At 45.6% G+C, this 20756-nt stretch overlaps 1 protein-coding gene across 2 annotated transcripts; it reads left to right on the top strand.

Annotated features, from left to right (window-relative positions):
• The first annotated feature begins 845 nt into the window (after positions 1-845).
• PPP1R14B (protein phosphatase 1 regulatory inhibitor subunit 14B) lies at positions 846-11400 on the top strand. 2 transcript variants are annotated; one of them, XM_040409860.1, is made up of 5 exons: positions 847-1038; positions 1133-1406; positions 7801-7884; positions 7970-8002; positions 11126-11400. In XM_040409860.1, exons 2-5 carry the CDS (start codon positions 1203-1205, stop codon positions 11192-11194), a joined length of 390 nt encoding a protein of 129 aa, XP_040265794.1. In that variant the 5' UTR covers positions 847-1038; positions 1133-1202; the 3' UTR covers positions 11195-11400. The 2 variants fall into 2 exon arrangements, with proteins under 2 accessions (XP_040265793.1, XP_040265794.1); XM_040409859.1 differs by having other exon boundaries at positions 846-1406.
• The last annotated feature ends 9356 nt before the right edge of the window (positions 11401-20756 follow it).

Genomic DNA, 20756 nt, shown 5'->3' with positions numbered 1-20756 from the left:
GGGACTAGGGGCCCACTGGGGGATTCACCTGTTCTCCAGTCCGAGCCTGGTTACCATGAGAGTGGCAGCCCATGTCACAGCGCCACCCTACCTCAACATGTTCCCTGCTGCAAAACGAAAGAGGGCACCACCTTGCATGTGTGATCATTGGCTAAGCACAGGTTATACTTTGTCAGCCTTTGCTCAATCATATTAAAGGGTTTTCCCCTCTCGGCCATTGTGGACATATAAGGATAAGCCCCAAATGTCTGATAGGTGCGGGTCCCACTTCTACTTAGAACTGAGGATGCACTGCACATGCGTGCCCACCCTCCATTCATTCCTGGAGTCCTTGAGGACACACCGCGTATGCGCGGTCGCCCTCCATTCTTTCCTATGGGAGCGTTGAAAATAGCAGAGCGCTGGCTCAGCTATTTCCGTATATGCCCCACAGAAGCAGTGGTCGCCTTTCCCATTCCCACTTCCGAAAATAGCTGAGTGCGCCGCGCAGCTAATTCACCGCACCCATAGAAAAAGAGGGCGGCCGTCCAAGCCTCCTCCGGAACTTTGGGTGCAGCGATACACCCCCAATGTCTGAGGTGGGAATACCCCTTTAAGTTTCCAGGTCTGTGAGACATGACAGTGTTTGGGAGGATCATGGGCCTTGGTTGCTAATGGTTACAGCACTGAATGATGGCTGACATTGTGTGACAGTCTCACATCCTCCCTCAGGTCTGTGAGGTAACAGCTGCCGGGCACAGAGAGGGCACAGACCAGACACATTATACAAGGAGAAGGGACAGCTGCCTGGGGAAGAGACAGCCCAGGAGGAGGGGGGCGTCTCTTTAAGAGGCGGAGGAGAGGGAGGAACTGGGAGAGACGGGCAGAAACAAAGGAGAGAGAGAGAGACATACAGGAAGCAGAAGAGACGGCAGCTGGACACGGGGAGTAGTCCACGTGGGGAAGAGACAGAGACTGAGCACGCCATGGAGGAGACCGCTGTCTGAGAAAGAGACTGTCAGACCCTGGAGAACTGCAGAAAAGACTCTTCATTGTGTTGTGAGTGCCCGGAGAGCCCACGTTATGGACTGGCGGAGGACGTCTCAGTGAGTGTCTCTTCTCCCGGTGACTGTCACTTTTCCGTTCTTTGCAGAAGTGCTTTGTTTGCTCGGCTGTCACTCGACCTCTCTCACTCCTGTTCCCCCGAGCTGTCTCTTATTTCCATGGCCGCCCTCAGCAGCCCAGGCTCCGGCCCCCATCCCACGTCCCCCCGGGTCTACTTCCAATCCCCAGGAGAGACAGCCGAGGAGCCGGAGAGACGACACCCGGGCAAAGTGACAGTCAAGTATGACCGCAAGGAACTGAGGAAAAGACTGAGGCTGGAAGAGTGGATCCTGGATCAGCTGGTGGGGCTGTATGACTGCCAGGTGAGGGCAAAACCAGGGGAGTGCCCCCTCTGCCCCCCTCCCCTGGCACACACTTCCTACTAATTAGATGAGCTAATCCCGGGCTGAGGAGTCAATGAGATTAGAACTGGCCATATCCTAGGACAAAGGGGGAGCTCTGCTGGCACACTGGGTGGGCATCGCTGTCTAATTGATATGCCCCCTGGCCTGGATGGTATTGGATGTGGCAGGGGGTGAGGCGGCGGCGCTCTGATGCCACCCCGAGCCCCAGGAACAGCTGAGGACACCTGTCGTCAGCATGTGACAGCCATAAATCGGGAGACTGAGGCGGGGTGGCATCACATTTACAGGAGACTTCCCGAGAGATCAGATTGTGCAGAATGTGACGATGGATCTGCCCATACAACCGCTGTCATAGCCATGATCTCATCCTGCTGGGGCGGGAATCCCAAAATCCCAGCTTTTTCCCACAGACCAGCAGACCCCGGGCTATAGGTTATGATCTGTCAGAAATCAGCATGTGGCCCATAGGGGCCCGTTCACACCGAGCATTTCCTGGGCTGAAAATAAAACCTGATGTGAAATGCGCATCTGTTTTATTTTTTCCTGCCGTGTTTTTGGCATGGATTTTCATTTCTGCCCATTTGCTATGGGGATTCTGGACACAGGTGGAAAAAAGCGTTATTTGAATTGACATGCAGATTCCCCATGGAAATCAGCGGGGAAGGTCTGCATGTGTTTTTGTTGTGGAATCCGCACCAAAAAACCCCACTTTTCTCAGCAATGCGGGCACATATGACCATGGGACCAACACGGATGCCTTCAGCTGCCAAGTGCACGTGTCATGGGCACAGATCTGCTGACTGAGGCCTGTAATGGGAAACAATAAACAAAGTGCAGAGACAGTGGAGGGTTGGTGACAACGTAGATGTCCACGCTACATTGCTGCCAGCGCTGGAGAGGAAGGGGCAGCCAAGGCCCAGCAACAGATGGAGCATTTCCTGGCTAATATTGCACAAGGAAATTGCTTGCATAGCCATTCCCTGACACATTATCCGCAGGCTTCAGGCAGGTTCCAGTCGCTCTGTAAGCGCTTGTTACAGAGAGTGCGGTTATGGGCAGTACTTGTGCAGTATAACCTGATGGCAAGGTGCCTGCTCTGCTAACCATGTGAGGTCCTCTGCCCGTGCCTAGGCAATTCAGACGTAGGGACCATGCTGCGATGTACGTGTTGCAGTTTTATTGAGCATCACCTGTGCTATAGCTGCAATTCGCTGCAATACTGCTTGCACTTTTTGCTGCATGGTTATCGCCACAAGGCAGGAACGACGGCATAACCGCTATGTGTGAACGTACCCTAAGCCTGGGTTCATGCGTCCATATACTGGATGTGCGTTGAGGTCCACTCTCGGGATGTGGTGTGTGTGGTACTGGACTACATTCCCACCACCATGTTGCAGTATACAGTACAATGGTAATTCACATGTGGCGGCGCTCAGAACGTTCCTGAATATATATATATGTACAGGTTGCTGGGAGTCTGTGGATACGCGAGTGTGACTGAAGGAAAGTTGTTTTTGCACACAATAGATTTACCAATAGTGCCGTACTTTACAATGTCTAAGAATACTAACCTCAGTCTTAGGCTACATGCACACGACCGTGCTGTTTTTTGCGGTACGCAAACCGCGGATCCGCAAAAAACGGAAGCCGCCCGTGTGCCTTCCGCAATTTACGGAACGGGTGGCCCATTGTAGACATGCCTATTCTTGTCCGCAAAACGGACAAGAATAGGACATGCTATTTTTTTTTTTTTGCGGGGCCTTACAACGGAGCAACGGATGCCGACAGCACGCGGTGCGCTGTCCGCATCTTTTGCGGCCCCGTTGAAGTGAATGGGTCCGTACCCGAGCTGCAAAAACTGCGGCTCGGATGCGGACCCGAAAAATTGTTGTGTGCATGAGGCCTTAGGGGCCGTTCACACGGTGGCTTTTTTAACCCTTTCCATCCTCCCAGCTGCTGAGCTCCTACCCTTCTGTGAAGCCGTGGTGCCTTCACTTCTGGGTGCACTGAAGTCACTGGAGGAGGATGGAAAGGTAAGTATCATCTCCTCCACTGTCCCCAATGAGTGCTGGCACCTACATACAGGCCACAGCCCATGGGCTAAAACACACTGCCACCAATGATGCTGGACCTCAGCGCAGGCACCAGGAGACATGTCTAGTCCTGTCAGAGGGGAGGGCGAGTACACAGAGCACCAAGGGGTGTAGCAGTAGAGGTGCTCCAAGTGCTCCGTCTGGCCCCCTTGTGCTCGAAAGAGGTAATTTACATGAATACAAAAAGTATTATACCATGGCAGCTATTAAACCTACAGACAAAAGAAGGGTATTATTTTACTCCGCATGGTCAACCCTATGATGATGCATTGGGGCAATACAAATGGATGGTAAAGGGAACATGTGCTTTGAATATAAGTTTTTACGTCGCATTAAATTTGTAGCATTACTGCACTGCGACCACAGTGTTTATGAGGATCCGGGCCGTGTCCAACCTTCTGACCATTGCTAAGAATCCTACAAACACGTTGTCTATCTGGTGGTGAGGGGATCTCTGTGTCCGGGGAACAGGGATGGAGCGCACAGCGTATGCTGGAGTTTACTCCATTCTTCGAGGTGTCAGGCGCCATAGATATGACATCACTGACTTCTGTATACATCGGTGTAGACCCGTCTGACTCCAGAGTGTTAGGAGCGCTGCTCTTGTCTGCGTAATACTGCCTGAGATGTTTGCATACACTATGATAAACGTGGTAACGTTGGGCATACATACAGTATTCAAAGTGTTCAGGAAACTCTTAACCCTTACATTCAGTTTGCACATTCTCTGCTGGTGCGTCTCGCCTGTCGCCTACCACATCCGTAGAAACATACCAAAGTCATGCAGTTAGTGGCTCCTGGTGAACACAGAAAATACATTCACTGCCTTAAAGGGGTATTCTGACCTTAAACAACCCCTTCTCATATGGGAGCTGACCTTGATCAGCAGTGTCTGGTCACATTTAGTATTACATGGCGTCCGTTCAGATTGTTTGCGTCCAATCTGCAATAGCCTAAGCTAGTAGGGCATAGGGAAAGGGGTCGTCCACAAGGCATATCTCCTCCAATGGGAATTCATATTTCTCCATCGTTGGACATGTCTCATCTGTATGAGGTTATTATATTTGTGAAACTCTGCAGCAGACAGGAGCTCTGTGGGGTCCCAATCATAAAACCAATAAAAAAGGGGTTTTCCATTGGAAGCCATTCAAATTCTTAGCAGAGTTGTTTACTGCATATATATGGCCCATGGGTGACGACACGGTCTCCTGCAGAGCTCTGCCAATGTCCCCCTCGCAGAGCAGCGAGCAGCCAGCTTTTCTGTAAGGGCAGTATGGGCCTATATCGTCACATAGCGGAAATGCTCTTTAATCCCCTCTTAATTTATGCATCCAATGTCATCTTTTCATGTCGCGTACTACAGACTGCTGTAAATAGACAATTAGATCAGTGTAGAAATCCAACCTGAATAGTGGAATGCTGTTATCCCAGTATGTGCTGGTGGCTATAGCCTATTGAGGGCACCAGCAGTATCACCCCGTCATACATTGTCTTTGTATTGTAGCCTATTGAGGGCACCAGCAGTATCACCCCGTCATACATTGTCTTTGTATTAGTGGCCACATGACTGACGGTGCGTGTGCAGTCACGGAGTCTCATCAGGACACATTCTCTGTCTGCGAATGTGTTTAGCTAAACAGTCTGATGCTGCAAATGCTTTAATGAGCTGAGGTGTCGCGTCACCAGCATCGCTTCAGTCTACATTTCACACGGTAAGACAGACAACAATGAATAATACATTTTTTAGATGTTGATACTAATTTGGTCACTGAGCGGCATAAAGGGGCTCTGTGGATTATGGGACTGGCCAGTACAGACAACCCCCTGTGCCACGGACCATGGGTACTTGCCCTGTCCCCTGCCGAGAGCTCTGCTCAGTGATCACGATGATTGTATAGTGTTGGACTCATAGGGTACCTGCACATAATCGCAGATTTTAAAACACAAAATCTATACCAGATCTGCGCCCAAAATTAATTACTTAGTTTTTGGTGCAGAGTTGATGCACATTTTTTCACAGATCATCGCCTTGCATTGAAAAGGGTAAAATCTGCGCACACAAAATTGATTTCAAAATCTGCACAGAAGAAAAAAAGACGGCTCCGGCCTCTACATAACTTCAGCGTATCCACAGCTTCCGTGCTGGCGTAGATTTAGAACATTTTCTATATTTAAAACAGGGATAGAAAATGATAAATGAGAGAGGCCTGAATGCCGGCCCGCCCACGCCATGCCCCTTTTGTAGATCTGGCGCGAACGGGGAAAAGTCGCAGATTGAGGCGCAAATAACCTTTGCACAGCAATCTGTGACAGGTATACGCCAGAAAACTGGCATATATGAGTTGGTAAATGACCCCCAAATTGTAAATGAGATTTGTTTAATCTCATACTCTTTGCTGGTACCATATTACACTGTGGTTTTTCTATGCAGAAAAAAACGCACATAATCCACACCGTGTGAGCAGTTTTAAGCTCAAAAGCAGCCTGACAATGGCGTTTTTCTCATCCAAAAATGCATCCAAATAGTCTGTTGAGCAATTGCCTTTTTTTTTTTTTTTTGCAGGATTTCCATTTTTTATAGGAAAATATATACCTCTCTCTGGTGTCACTATCTTGTAGAGGTGTGTGGAAAAATACATTCGTAAAAAAATGCCTTGCAAAAACACACATAAAAATGGCACACACATAGGAATATCTAGGACAAAAACAGAAAATGAGGGAAAAAATACCAAACCCAGAGAATGGCGTTATTATACCCCTCCCCCCGCGAAAAAAAACACAGAATAAAAAAGCACCTCAAGTGTTCGTGCCATGCTTAATATTTCCCATAGACTTCCATGTAACATCTGGAGCTGGCATTTTTGCCAGTAACCAAATGCACCAGAAATGGTAAAACTCCCTCATTGCTGGGCAGTAGTTAGCCTTTACTCCTAGCATAGTCTTTACCACCCCAGAGCTGACTCATCGCCACAGGAACTCCGAGGGTCAGCCGGACAGATGTGAACCTACTCCGACCACATCAAAACAGGGTGGAGCAGGAGCTCACAATTCTGTACATATGATTCACCCACTAAAAGTTCTATTTAGTAGGTATCTGATAATTAGTGTGGCTACTGTTATATTGGCATTTTTATGTATTAACCACGTGGTTTATATGGCACTGACATATTCTTCAGCACTGTACATAGAATGTTATCAATCACAATCAAATTTCTGCGAGCCCTGTACCTGCTTCAGCTTCATTTAACCCACTGCACATGTGCAACAAGATGTCACTTGAGCACCCGCACTGTCTGCGAGCCCTCTGCCAGCTCCAGATTTAACCTACTGCGCATGCGCAACAAGATGTCACTTGAGCACCCACATGGTCTGCCAGCCCTCTGCCAGCTTCAGTGCAGCACAGTATGTTAAATGAAGCCGGCGGAGGGATCGCAGACTGTGTGGGTGCTCAACTGACGACTTGTTGCGCCTGCGCGAGATTACAGTGCAGGGTCTGCTTGACGTCAGAGGAGCTGGAGGGGACTTCAGGATGAGGGGAGGTGCAGGGCTCAGGCAAAATAGGCGCAGCTCCACTAACCGCTAGGACAGACCTTTGGGCTCTTTTTCACAGTTAAATAGCATAAATATAAAATATCAGATGTGAGGATCACTTACATTATGTGGAAGTGAATAACGTACTAAACCTGTAATGTATAGAGCTGGATATGGTTGTAGTATCGGGCCATGTGTGCGGTGATCAAATCTGCCATGAATAACTTAACCCACTCTCACAAGTAAAATGGAGAATATCCAAAGTCCCACTATATGTTCTACAGTGATGTCTGTCTGTGTATTACGTGGCCGCCCGTCATTCATCCACACCCAGGCTAACCTTTTGAGTAATTTGCACTTAAACAATTGTACGGTTTTCTTTCTTTTCTATATGTTTTCTGTAGAATACTGTCCATACTGTGACAAACCATTGCAGTAGGTGAATGTGTTCATTCCATCCTGCAGCCTACAAATCCATGAATACAGGGGTCCGCCACCGCAGGAACCTGCATTAGAACCCTGGAGAGGACTTCCTTAAGGGAAGAGTCTGTGTGTGTATGGTTCTTGGAGAAATCTGCTCCCATCTCCCTTGAATGAGTGATTTATTTGTCCTGCATTTCTGGGACCCTTTGAACATGTGACGGTCACTCCACATATGCTTTGTCTCTACTTTCAGCATACTGTGCTTCCTCATCCGAAGAGATTAATGGGTTTTGTGTCTGTTACAGGAAGAAGAAATCCCAGAACTGGAAATTGATGTGGATGAATTACTAGATATGGAAACTGATGAACAGAGGGGAGAGAGGGTAAAGGTTAGTGGTTGGTGTGCATGGCTGAGTGCACCGTGTGTCGGCATCCCCCCTCCCCGGCTCTGACGTCCCTCTTGTTTCTTTGCAGGAACTTCTTAATGAATGTTACAAACCAACTGAGGTGAGTGTACGGCGTATGTTTTTATGTGTGTCTACATTTACAAACCTGTTGCGGTACAGGCCTTGCATATTTTTAAAGAGGTATTCCTACCAGAAGTATTTGTCTAGTAGACAGGTGATGAATGCTAAAATAGCAGGCTCTAACAGCTGGGACCCCCCACCAATGGCCAGAAGTGACGACCTTTCCACTTTTCTCTACTTTGGTCTTATTGAACTTGCATTGAGACAAAATTCTGGCACACAAGCTATGCACCACATTTATCAAGTGTTCATTTCAATGGGGCCTCAAAAGATGCGGACAGCACACTGCGTGCTGTCCGCATCCATAGTTCCATTCCGTGCCCCCACAAAAAAGATACAGCATGTCCTATTCTTGCCCGCAAAATGCGCAACACACACAGCCGTTATCAGTGTTTAGCGGATCCGCAATTTGCAGACCACAAAACACAGTCCCATGAACGCACCCTTTAAAGGGGTTGTCTTACTTCAGCTAATGGCATTTATCATGTAGATAAAGATACAATGCACTTACTAATGAATAGTGATTGTCTATATTGCCTCCTTTGCTGGCTGGATTCATTTTTGCATCCCATTATACACTGCTCGTTTCCATGGTTACGAACACTCTATAATCCAGCAGCAGTGGTTGTGCACACTATAGAAAGAGCGCCAGCCTATGCATACTCTTTTCATATGCTTTTTCCAATATTTTGCAAGTATGGCAACCACTGCTGGATTTCAGGATGGTCGTAACTAGAGATGAGCAAATTTCAGGTTATGAAATTCGTTCACGCTTCGCTTACTGGTAAAAGGTGAATTGCGTTATGGATTCCGTTACCACGGTCAATAACGCAGTTCTATGACGGAATGCATAATGGATTGAATAACGGAAAGCCTCTAAAGGCATTCTGTTATGTATTCAGTCATAGAATTGCGTTATGGTCCGTGGTAACGGAATCCATAACACAATTCACCTTTTACCAGTAAGCGAAGCGTGAACGAACGTCAAAATATCAAATTTGCTCATCTCTAGTCGTAACCACAGAAACGAGAAGTGTAGAATGTGATGTAAAAATGAATAAAGCCAGCAAAGGAAGCAATATGGACAAGAACAATACATTAGTAGGTGGCTTGTATTAACTTTCTCTACAGGATGAATGCCATCTGCTGATGTGAGACAAACCACTGTGTGCCGCACAAGGTAAGCAAACTAATGGGTGGTATAAACAGACTACACAATCTAAAGATGCACCAAGTGCATCATCCATTTGAAACCACTGTGATAAATCTGCAGCATATTTTGATTGTCAGAGTTTACAAATGTTAGTAAGACTGCCCTTTTGTGCTACTTTTGTGTGTGGAATTGGCAGTAACCTTTGGTAAATAAGGGGAGCCTTGTCCCCTTCTTCTGATGTTGTGCTCAGCCTGAGTGCCATTCTTTTAGGCCGGGGCCACACAGCAATGTTAGCAGTGCAGCCATTGAACTGGATGAGGCTGCAGTGTGACTCGTTACTGTGACCCCAGAATGGCAACGCTGCGCTGCAAGCCCATTCATTTTAATGGTTGCCACAGTACACAGCAATTGTTGGTTGCATGACAAGTGTCGCAGCCAAGATCGCCATGTTGCCCAGAACACTGGTGTAATTGTAGGACGCCCAAAGTTCTGTTCTGTTAGGTTATCCACACCCCTGTGATGAGAGCTGGTGGTAATCTTGCATTGTCTGATGATGACGGGAGCAGACAAGGCTGACCTGACAAATGAGAAAATGCTCGTTCGACAGGTGATTGCATCTTCCATGCAGAACCTAGAATCTGCATTTGTGGGCAGCACATCCCCCTTGTGTACAGGGATGTGCTGCTGACAAGCAATGAGGATAAACAGTTGCAGTAGCGATTGTTCGTCCCTGTACAGACGGGATGCTTGCTGGATGGAGATGCAGTTCAATGAGCTGGTAGTGATCGGGAATGATATCCCCAAAATACTATCCAGTATCCAGAGCCTGCAGGTTACGGACGACTAGCCAGCCTACGGGAAGTATAGGGTGCTATTATAGGACAGTTTGTGTAATAACAGTGCGCCTTACTATATAGTACTATATGGTTGTAGATATAATTCTGGTACTCACTATAGAGCTGTATATATAGTTATGGTGCCGTTTGTTTCACTATAGGACTGTGTGTATGCAATGGCTAGGCTCCACATATCACCATAGGGCTGTATATGAAATGGTCTTGTTCCATGCTGTATATAAGGGTTGGGGAGCTCTATCACATTGTCTTTAAGGGTTATTTTATTGTATTTTTCCATTGACATCGTCTAGGCTCATTTACATATTTTGTTCTCAATCTGCCCCTGTTATTGGGCTATGTAAATGGCTATTATGCTTATCTATGACCAGATCAAATAGGGCCCTAGAATATGTCAGGACCCAAATTTTCTGCTACACTAGAGAATTAAGAGTATTGTTTGGTTCGGTGGCTGAATTCCTTAATAGGATGAATGATATACTCAGTCTTGAAAGGGGGTGTATGTAAAGAGGAAGTATGAAGCCAAATTTGCGGCAATATGGGATAAGTGGTTCTCAGCGGGGGCCGAGTCCTCCTCCCCTGGGTCTGTATAGACTTCCCTTGTGCTGGTGGGGGGGCAGACTGGGCGGGACAACAGTATTTGCGTAGGAGTTGGATATGATAAGAATCGAACCAGGTCTGACTGAAGAGTGATCCAGGAGCCCTGACTAAGTGGTTAGGTATGGTTATTGACAGGCCCTACATACATACATGGGAGAGATATGATTTTACCGATTGTCAGATGGAAAGTTTGATGAGATGTAATCCGTTTATTACAAATGGCGGACCGTCTCTTCGCTAGGGGGTGGGGGGATTGGGAGGGGGTTTTTCTTTTTTTTGTGGGGGTTTAAGTAATGGCTCTGTATGTCATTTATATGACCTGCTATATTACTATTTGTAAAGAAGGCGTCCCCGTTTGTATAATTAAAAAAAAAAGCTGTTTAATAAAAACTATCTGATTTTAAAAAGAGCCTTGTTTGGTAAATGGTTTGAGGAAACCTGTCCATGATATGTGTGTAACAGAAAGGGATACTAATTACCGTTCTTCATCCACCAGGCCTTTATATCTGGATTACTGGAGAAGATACAGGGAATGCAGAAGCTGAGTACTCCTCAGAAGAAGTGATTGACTCACGGAGACGGTGGAACATGGCACCTCCCTGTCATCCTGGTAGAAGCGCAGAATCGCAGGGTCACGGGCTCCTCCTGCACCCACAGAGTGTGTGCAACTGTTCACAGTCTACTTGGAGGGGTGATGCAGGGGAGCCTTTTTTATATGACTATTTTGTAGAAATCTTTTTTTAACTAAATAAAAAATGTTATTAAGTGTTACAAGAACGTGTCCATTCTTACTACGCCGCATTTACCATTTCTGATCTCCCATCTTCACAACAAACCTGATATTTTGTTGTATGTCTCAAGAGGCCACTGCCTGGTGATGGCACCCAGGAGACGCGCAGAAAATGAGGCACTATAAACATAAGTTTGACACGTGACACAGTTACTCCATTGTAACCACTGGGTTGTGCTGAAGCTCTGGCAACTAGAAAGTACACTGCTCAAAAAAATAAAGGGAACACTTAAACAACACAATGTAACTCCAAGTCAATCACACTTCTGTGAAATCAAACTGTCCACTTAGGAAGCAACACTGAGTGACAATCAATTTCACATGCTGTTGTGCAAATGGGATAGACAACAGGTGGAAATTCTAGGCAATTAGCAAGACACCCCCAATAAAGGAGTGGTTCTGCAGGTGGTGACCTGACCACTTCTCAGTTCCTATGCTTCCTGGCTGATGTTTTGGTCACTTTTGAATGCTGGCGGTGCTTTCACTCTAGTGGTAGCATGAGACGGAGTCTACAACCCACACAAGTGGCTCAGGTAGTGCAGCTTATCCAGGATGGCACATCAATGCGAGCTGTGGCAAGAAGGTTTGCTGTGTCTGTCAGCGTAGTGTCCAGAGCATGGAGGCGCTACCAGGAGACAGGCCAGTACATCAGGAGACGTGGAGGAGGCCGTAGGAGGGCAACAACCCAGCAGCAGGACCGCTACCTCCGCCTTTGTGCAAGGAGGAACCGCCAGAGCCCTGCAAAATGACCTCCAGCAGGCCACAAATGTGCATGTGTCTGCTAAAACGGTCAGAAACAGACTCCATGAGGGTGATAGGAGGGCCCGACGTCCACAGGTGGGGGTTGTGCTTACAGCCCAACACCGTGCAGGACGTTTGACATTTGCCAGAAAACACCAAGATTGGCAAATTCGCCACTGGCGCCCTGTGCTCTTCACAGAGGAAAGCAGGTTCACACTGAGCACATGTGACAGACGTGACAGAGTCTGGAGACGCCGTGGAGAACGTTCTGCTGCCTGCAACATCCTCCAGCATGACCAGTTTGGCATTGGGTCAGTAATGGTGTGGGGTGGCATTTCTTTGGAGGGCCGCACAGCCCTCCATGTGCTTGCCAGAGGTAGCCTGACTGCCATTAGGCACCGAGATGAGATCCTCAGACCCCTTGTGAGACCATATGCTGGTGCGGTTGGCCCTGGGTTCCTCCTAATGCAAGACAATGCTAGACCTCATGTGGCTGGAGTGTGTCAGCAGTTCCTGCAAGACGAAGGCATTGATGCTATGGACTGGCCCGCCCGTTCCCCAGACCTGAATCCAATTGAGCACATCTGAGACATCACGTCTCGCTCTTTCCACCAACGTCACGTTGCACCACAGACTGTCCAGGAGTTGGCAGATGCTTTAGTCCAGGTCTGGGAGGAGATCCCTCAGGAGACCGTCCGCCACCTCATCAGGAGCATGCACAGGCGTTGTAGGGAGGTCATACAGGCACGTGGAGGCCACACACACTACTGAGCCTCATTTTGACTTGTTTTAAGGACATTACATCAAAGTTGGATCAGCCTGTAGTGTTTTTTTCCACTTTAATTTTGAGGGTGACTCCAAATCCAGACCTCCATGGGTTAAAAATTTGTGTGATTTTGTTGTCAGCACATTCAACTATGTAAAGAACAAAGTATTTCAGAAGAATATTTAATTAATTCAGATCTAGGATGTGTTATTTTTGTGTTCCCTTTATTTTTTTTTTGAGCAGTGTACATTGACTGTTAATGCTTATCCGATCATGAAATTCATAGAAAATTAAAGCAAATTCCATTGAAGTACAGCAAATTTTTATGGCTATACAGCTCATAATTGTCTTTTTGGGGTAAAAAAAACACTGGCATAATCATAAAGCAGCCAATGGGTGGTGTAAGGGAGAGCGTTGTTGTGACTATTCGCAATCTCAGCAATACGAAGAAATCGCGAATGCGGCCTTCGTCTGCATACAAAGAGTTAAAATCTTTTTTAAACCCAGAAGTAATTTAACTTTCAGTTACTGCTCACAGATCAGAGGTACAATTAGCACCTCCTTGCCAAAGACTCTTCCTGCCCCCATGCCAGGTTATGTACCCATCAATCTGGTATTCTCCTGACAGAACCTCATAAAAACTCCCTTTCTGTAGTCGGAGCGGCTCCAACCCAGCATGAATCCTCACACCTTAAGCCTCGTCAGAAAGCTTCAAAAGAAAAGGACAGATCTGTATCCGACAACGGGATGACACATTCCATAGATCTCATATTTTTCCCATATTTCCCTCATATGTCATAGGATAGGAAAATACGAAATTAATGATCTCTTCAGAAATTGTTCAGATTATTATAACCCACCTTCCAGGAAATCCGCCAGTCATTCGGAGATTCCCACTCTGAGATATAACAGTTCTCAGGCACACTGTATGGTCTTCCAGTCATATTTGGTATCAGATGATGGGTAAAATTGTACTGATTATAAATATCAACTCTATTTCTTGATCTGATTTACGGGTACAGAGAAACTGGCAAAGCAAAGATTCTGCCAGATTTTCTCCCAATGGGCCAAATGACTACCCCTGTTCCAATTACACCAGGCTAGACCTGTACGTGTCATAACTACTCCCCGCTTCAGAGTGGGTAAAAACAGTGACACACTCAGGTCCTGCAACCTTCATCTACTATCTGACGTCGACTAACATCACGACCGCCCGCTGGACGCGGGCACCCCGCCATCTTGGATTATTCCTTCAAAGACTATCTTTTTCTGGACTTTACCACGGTAATTCAGAACTTTACACACACATCTATGCCCTTCCACCTCTTGCCCATTTCTATCCAACCAATCTGTTCGACTGGCAGGTATATTTATCTGTAAGTTTTAATGTATATATTTTTTGTGTGTAGTTTTTAAAATAAAACTAACGATTTAATCGTTCCAGTTTTGCCCTTGTTACTTGATTATCTGGTCTATGCTAAGAACTCTGACCTCAGAAGAGACATACTACCGCATTGTTTTATTTTTTTATAAATTGTTGATGGGTTAGCTAGGTTGCAAATAACCGTTTCTTCCCTTTAGGATTAGCTAGCCAGGGTCTCTTCACCCCGATTCAATACGAAGAGTGGTGGCAGCAAATTAATTTGATTTCCAGAGTGAAATCAATAATTTTATTTTTCCGATTGTATCATGTATGGGCACACCAACCAATCTTGAACGTCTACTATGCTCACAGTGGATTCGCCACCAGAAGTCTCTAGTGGACGAGACCTGTATGGCAACTGTGGCATAGTACGACGGGATTGGCGGGTGGTTGTCACAGTTGTCTAGTATGCCAATGACTGAGCCAAGTTTTTAATAATTTTCAAAAAGTTGCAATTAGAAAGTTCTGAAAGATTTACAGTCTTTAATAACTAAATATTTAAAGAGGCTCTGCATGATCAACCCTATTAACCTCTTCACGATATTCGCCATACATGTAGAGCAGATATCTGGTCTTTAAAGATGGCGCCTGCTCTGTAGCTGAGCGAGCGCCACAGCTAGCAGGTTTCATACAGCAGACACCCGCAGCTAATGTCCGCGATTGGCGGTAATGTCGATTGTGGGCATTTAACCCCTCAGATGACGTGGTCAAATGTGACCATGGCATCTGAGAAGCTGGAAACCAGGAAGTGCATGCTTCACAGGCAGGAGAGGCTTCCAGATTCATTGCTTTTTTTTTTTTTCAGTATTAAAACGCAAGAAAAACTACACATATGTGGTATTTCCATAGTCATACTAACCTGGAGAATGAATAGCACCAGTCAGTTTTAACACATAATGAACGCCGTAGAAACAAAACCCATAAAATGATTGAAATTGCATTTTTTTTCAATTCATCCCATTTAGAATTTGTTTCCAGCTTCTCACTACATTCTATGCAATATTAAATGGTGTCATTAGAAAGTGCAACTTGTCCCGCAAAAAATAAGCCCTGATACGGCTATGTGAACGGAAAAATAAAAAAGTTATGGCTCCAGGAAGGCAGGGAGCGAAAAACAAAAAAATCGCATTAGGAAGGGGTTAAACCAGGCATACTGCATTATAGGGCTCATCATGCTGAGTAAAAAAATACCTTTGTATGCTAAACCGCTGCAGAGATATGTTGCTGATATGTTGCTGATATGGCGAGTTACGCTTCTTTTCATTGAGTTACTCCAAGATAGCATTGTTTTTTACCACTTTTTAAATATTGGCACCACATTTGCTAAGCGCCAATACTCTTAGTATATGGAGGTGTATGCCATCTGGACCTGGTGATTTGTCTATTTTAATTTTTTTTAAAGGGTTCTCCGGTCTTTTAATATTAATGACCTATCCTCAGGATAGGTCATCAATACCAGATTGGAGAGGCTCCAGCACCCCTGCCAATCATCCATGTGAAAGACGCGCACAGTGCTGTCTCCCTTTTCTCTTCCTGCTTGCTGCTGCTATGTCTATGGCAAGCAGAAAGATATGGTATGTTGTTAATTCTGCCTCTGGTAAGTAGTGGGAAAACTCACAGCAGTCCTATAATGCTTTCACTCTATAAGCACATTTGCCGTCGGTATATGTGTGAATACGGTGACAACTCATGATTACTGCAGCCATGTGTCACGCTCTAGTGTGGGAGGGAAACCCCACACCGAACATAGGAGGGAAAGTGAAAAGGAAATAAGGCTTGAAAACTAGGGAAGGAATGCAACACACAGAAAAGCCAAAATACAAAGGGAAAGGTAACACTTAACTTCCAAGAAGCTATGGCAGCACCAGGAACTCAACTGAGATCCAAAAACCAGCTATCCACAGGTCCAACTGAAGCTATAAACCGCACAGCATTGTGGGAGAAACAACTATAAATAGGGAAAGTTAAATGACCACAATAGCAACACCTGGAGGGTAAGGGTGTGGCTAGTACTAGAAACAACACAGACGCCTATTGATCCACAAGGTAAACATGTCAAATCAAACCACATGTTGCCAGTCTCAAAGATCTCCTGCCACTCACTGTCACGGGGACGTCCATATGTCTCGGTACGTCCGTGACCCACATGAAGGTTGTGTAAGCACATAAAGCTTTCTATTAGGGTAGCGTCACATATGCGGTAAACTAATCCGGTAGTCTGTTCTGGCAGAGAACAGACTACCGGAGTTTACCAGATCAGCAAAGCCGGATAATGCCATGAACAGCCAGATCCCCATTGACACCATTGGGAATCCAGTGGCTTGCCGGCATTTATGCCAGAAAGCCATTGGAACCCATTATAGTCAATGGGGATCCAGCAGTGCGTGGCATTATGTGCTGACCGCCTGGATGTGTATCGTCAAGGTGCAGACGGCAAGTGGTTAAGATGTGGCGGCCATGTGGGAGAGCATTTCTATTGGTTCTCCCATATTGCCATTGCAGGAAAGTGGTCTGTCTGAAGTGACAGCTGCTAAAATACTACTGAGGAAAGCATGTCAGGAAGGAATATAGACATTCAGCCATGACACGCAGAGCAACTGTCCAGACAGTTGTAGGCTTGTCCTTGCAGATGCTAGGAAAGAAGAGCTTCGTAGGCCCTGGGCATATTGCGCTTGAGCCCGGCATTTACTATATACTGTATATGCTAGGAAAAACACCAATGTGTATGTTAAACTTGTAAAAAAGTCATCTATTGCTGACTCTGCCTATTTATTCCTTTATTCTACCTGTTGCGCTACCTTTTCCTAAACTACGTGCTTTTAATTGCGTTGACGACAAAACACTAAACTGTGCTTTAACAATAAAGTATTTATTACACAATTACAAGTCTACAGTCAATTATTTACGCTATATCTATATATATTTATATCAATGGTTATATAAATATATATACATATAGACGCACCCAGTACAACACTAACAGCACTCTAATAATACACACCTACAGTGCTGCCCATAATTATTCACATACCCCTGGCAAATTTTGACTTAAAGTTACTTTTATTCAACCAGCAAGTAATGTTTTGACTGGAAATGACATAGGTGTCTCCCAAAAGATAATAAGACAATGTAACAGAGGCATTATTGTGGGGAGAAAAAGACATTTCTCAGCTTTTATTTACATTTGAGCAAAAAATACAAGATGTTCCGCACTGTGGAAAATCTCAGAGGACGTGGTCGGAAGCCAAAAGTGACACCTGTGCTGGCCAGGAGGATAGTTAGAGAGGTGAAAAAGAATCCACGGATCACCACCAAGGCCATCCTGGTGAATCTGGGCTCTGCTGGTAGCAATGTCTCAAGGCAGACAATCCAATGGACACTGCACAATGCAGACCAAGGAGGACGCCACTTCTCCAGATAAGGCACACAAAAGCTCGCTTGGCCTTTGCAAAAGCTCATCTGGACAAAGAAGAAGACTTCTGGTTAGTGTTGAGCGAACAGTTCGAGCATAGTTCGGGTCCGTACCGAATTTTGGGGTGTTCGTGACACGGACCCGAACCCGAACTTTTTCGTAAAAGTTCGGGTTCGGGTTCGTCGTTCGGCATGTATTTTGGCGCATTTTGAAAGGCTGCAAAGCAGCCAATCAACATGCATCATACTACTTGCCCTAAGATGCCATCGCAGCCATGCCTACTATTGGCAAGGCTGTGATTGGCCAAGTGCAGCATGTGACTCAGCCTCTTTATAAGCTTGTGCGCACGTCGGGACGTGCTCACTCCCGATGTGAATAGAACAGGGATAGACGCAGCTGATGCTAGGGCGAGAATAGGCAGGGATAATTGAATAACTGGAAGCAAATTTCTCTCCTCCACCTGTGATTCATCTGAACAACTGCAGCTGAGCTGCTTTTTTGATAGGGATTGGCTATTTTTAGAGTGGCCAGAGTGATTTTTCCATCCACATGTACCTGGGCTGACCGCCGGCCGCCATTTTGCGACTTGTAGTGCTGCAGCAGAAGCTGCCACAGTGTGCATTCCAAAGCTCCAAACAAGTCAGACATCTACACCTGGGATTCAGACCAATAGCGATTTAGCAGCACAGTCCAAGGCTATTTTTTTTAAAGGTTGTGCAGACCATTTTGTGGCACATGTTACTGGGCTGATAGGCGGCGGCCATCTTGGGACTAGTGCTGCAGCACAATCTCTCCCAACGTCCATTAATCACTTGTAATAGTGGTCTGTGCCATAGAAATCCTACATCAGGGACTTGGGTGTGCTTGTGTCACCCCTACTAATACCAGTCCACCTGTAATCCATACAGTGAAAAGCCATAAAGTATTCCAGTGAGGGAATTTTTTTTTTATTTAAAAAAGGCCAAGTTAGTTTATCTGGCGTTCAATATACTAGATACAGTTAGGCCTGCGTTTCATACATCTGGAATTAGCAAACTAATGTGCTGGGGTTGGGAAAACATATATGTACCCATACTAGAATCTGTCAAAGAAAGCGGTACTCACATATAACAGTCATTCCATCTGTAATCCATACAGTCAAAAGACTGAAAGTATTCCAGTGAGGGAATTTTTTTTATTTAAAAAAGGCCAAGTTAGTTTATCTGGCGTTCAATATACTAGATACAGTTAGGCCTGCGTTTCATACATCTGGAATTAGCAAACTAATGTGCTGGGGTTGGGAAAACATATATGTACCCATACTAGAATCTGTCAAAGAAAGCGGTACTCACATATAACAGTCATTCCATCTGTAATCCATACAGTCAAAAGACTGAAAGTATTCCAGTGAGGGGATTTTTTTTATTTAAAAAAGGCCAAGTTAGTTTATCTGGCGTTCAATATACTAGATACAGTTAGGCCTGCGTTTCATACATCTGGAATTAGCAAACTAATGTGCTGGGGTTGGGAAAACATATATGTACCCATACTAGAATCTGTCAAAGAAAGCGGTACTCACATATAACAGTCATTCCATCAGTAATCCATACAGTCAAAAGACTGAAAGTATTCCAGTGAGGGAATTTTTTTTATTTAAAAAAGGCCAAGTTAGTTTATCTGGCGTTCAATATACTAGATACAGTTAGGCCTGCGTTTCATACATCTGGAATTAGCAAACTAATGTGCTGGGGTTGGGAAAACATATATGTACCCATACTAGAATCTGTCAAAGAAAGCGGTACTCACATATAACAGTCATTCCATCTGTAATCCATACAGTCAAAAGACTGAAAGTATTCCAGTGAGGGAATTTTTTCTTTATTTAAAAAAGGCCAAGTTAGTTTATCTGGCGTTCAATATACTAGATACAGTTAGGCCTGCGTTTCATACATCTGGAATTAGCAAACTAATGTGCTGGGGTTGGGAAAACATATATGTACCCATACTAGAATCTGTCAAAGAAAGCGGTACTCACATATAACAGTCATTCCATCTGTAATCCATACAGTCAAAAGACTGAAAGTATTCCAGTGAGGGAATTTTTTTTTAATTTAAAAAAGGCCAAGTTAGTTTATCTGGCGTTCAATATACTAGATACAGTTAGGCCTGCGTTTCATACATCTGGAATTAGCAAACTAATGTGCTGGGGTTGGGAAAACATATATGTACCCATACTAGAATCTGTCAAAGAAAGCGGTACTCACATATAACAGTCATTCCATCTGTAATCCATACAGTCAAAAGACTGAAAGTATTCCAGTGAGGGGATTTTGCTTATAAAAAATAATATATTTCATTGTGGTGCGAGTTGAATCGCAACAATGAAGAAAAATACTATTAAGGGACGAGGACGCGGTCGTGGTGGTGTCCGTGGAGCCTCTGTTGCTGGTAGAGGACGTGGCCGTTCGGCCCCAGGCGCACACAGTAGGGAACGAACTCCCTCAACTAGCCGGCAGAATGTACCGCAATATCTCGTGGGGCCCAATGCCGCTCTTAGGATGGTAAGGCCTGAGCAGGTACAGGCATTAATCGATTGGGTGGCCGACAGTGCTTCCAGCACGTTCACCACATGGTCTTCCACCCAGTCTTCTGCGGAAAGCGCACAGGTGGCACCTGAAAACCAAGCCCATCAGTCTGTCACATCACCCCCAAGCATATCAGGGAAACGGTCTGAGCCACAAGTTATGCAGCAGTCTCTTCTTCTGTTTGAAGACTCTGCTTCCAGGGTTTCCCAGGGGCGTCCACCTAGCCCTTCCCCAGTGGAGGAAGACATACCATGCACTGACGCACAACCACTTATGTCTCCAGATGAAGAGGACATGGGAATACCACCACAGCAGAGTCACCGACTCTCTGATGATGACGAAACACAGGTGCCCACTGCCGCGTCTTTTTGCAGTGTGCAGACTGAACAGGAGGAGGTCAGGGAGGGAGACTGGGTGGAAGACGATGCAGA

This window comes from Bufo bufo, chromosome 10, assembly GCF_905171765.1.
Source record: "Bufo bufo chromosome 10, aBufBuf1.1, whole genome shotgun sequence".
Taxonomy (NCBI): Eukaryota; Metazoa; Chordata; class Amphibia; order Anura; family Bufonidae; genus Bufo; species Bufo bufo.
This window is presented reverse-complemented; position numbering and strand designations above follow the sequence as displayed.

Bases quoted from the DNA above. Each gene is read 5' to 3' on its own strand.
- PPP1R14B (XM_040409859.1), top strand. From the start codon at position 1,203: ATGGCCGCCCTCAGCAGCCCAGGCTCCGGCCCCCATCCCACGTCCCCC. The intron at 7,885-7,969 runs GTTAGTGGTTGG...GTTTCTTTGCAG, and splicing joins AGAGGGGAGAGAGGGTAAAG to GAACTTCTTAATGAATGTTA. The intron at 8,003-11,125 runs GTGAGTGTACGG...TTCATCCACCAG, and splicing joins AATGTTACAAACCAACTGAG to GCCTTTATATCTGGATTACT.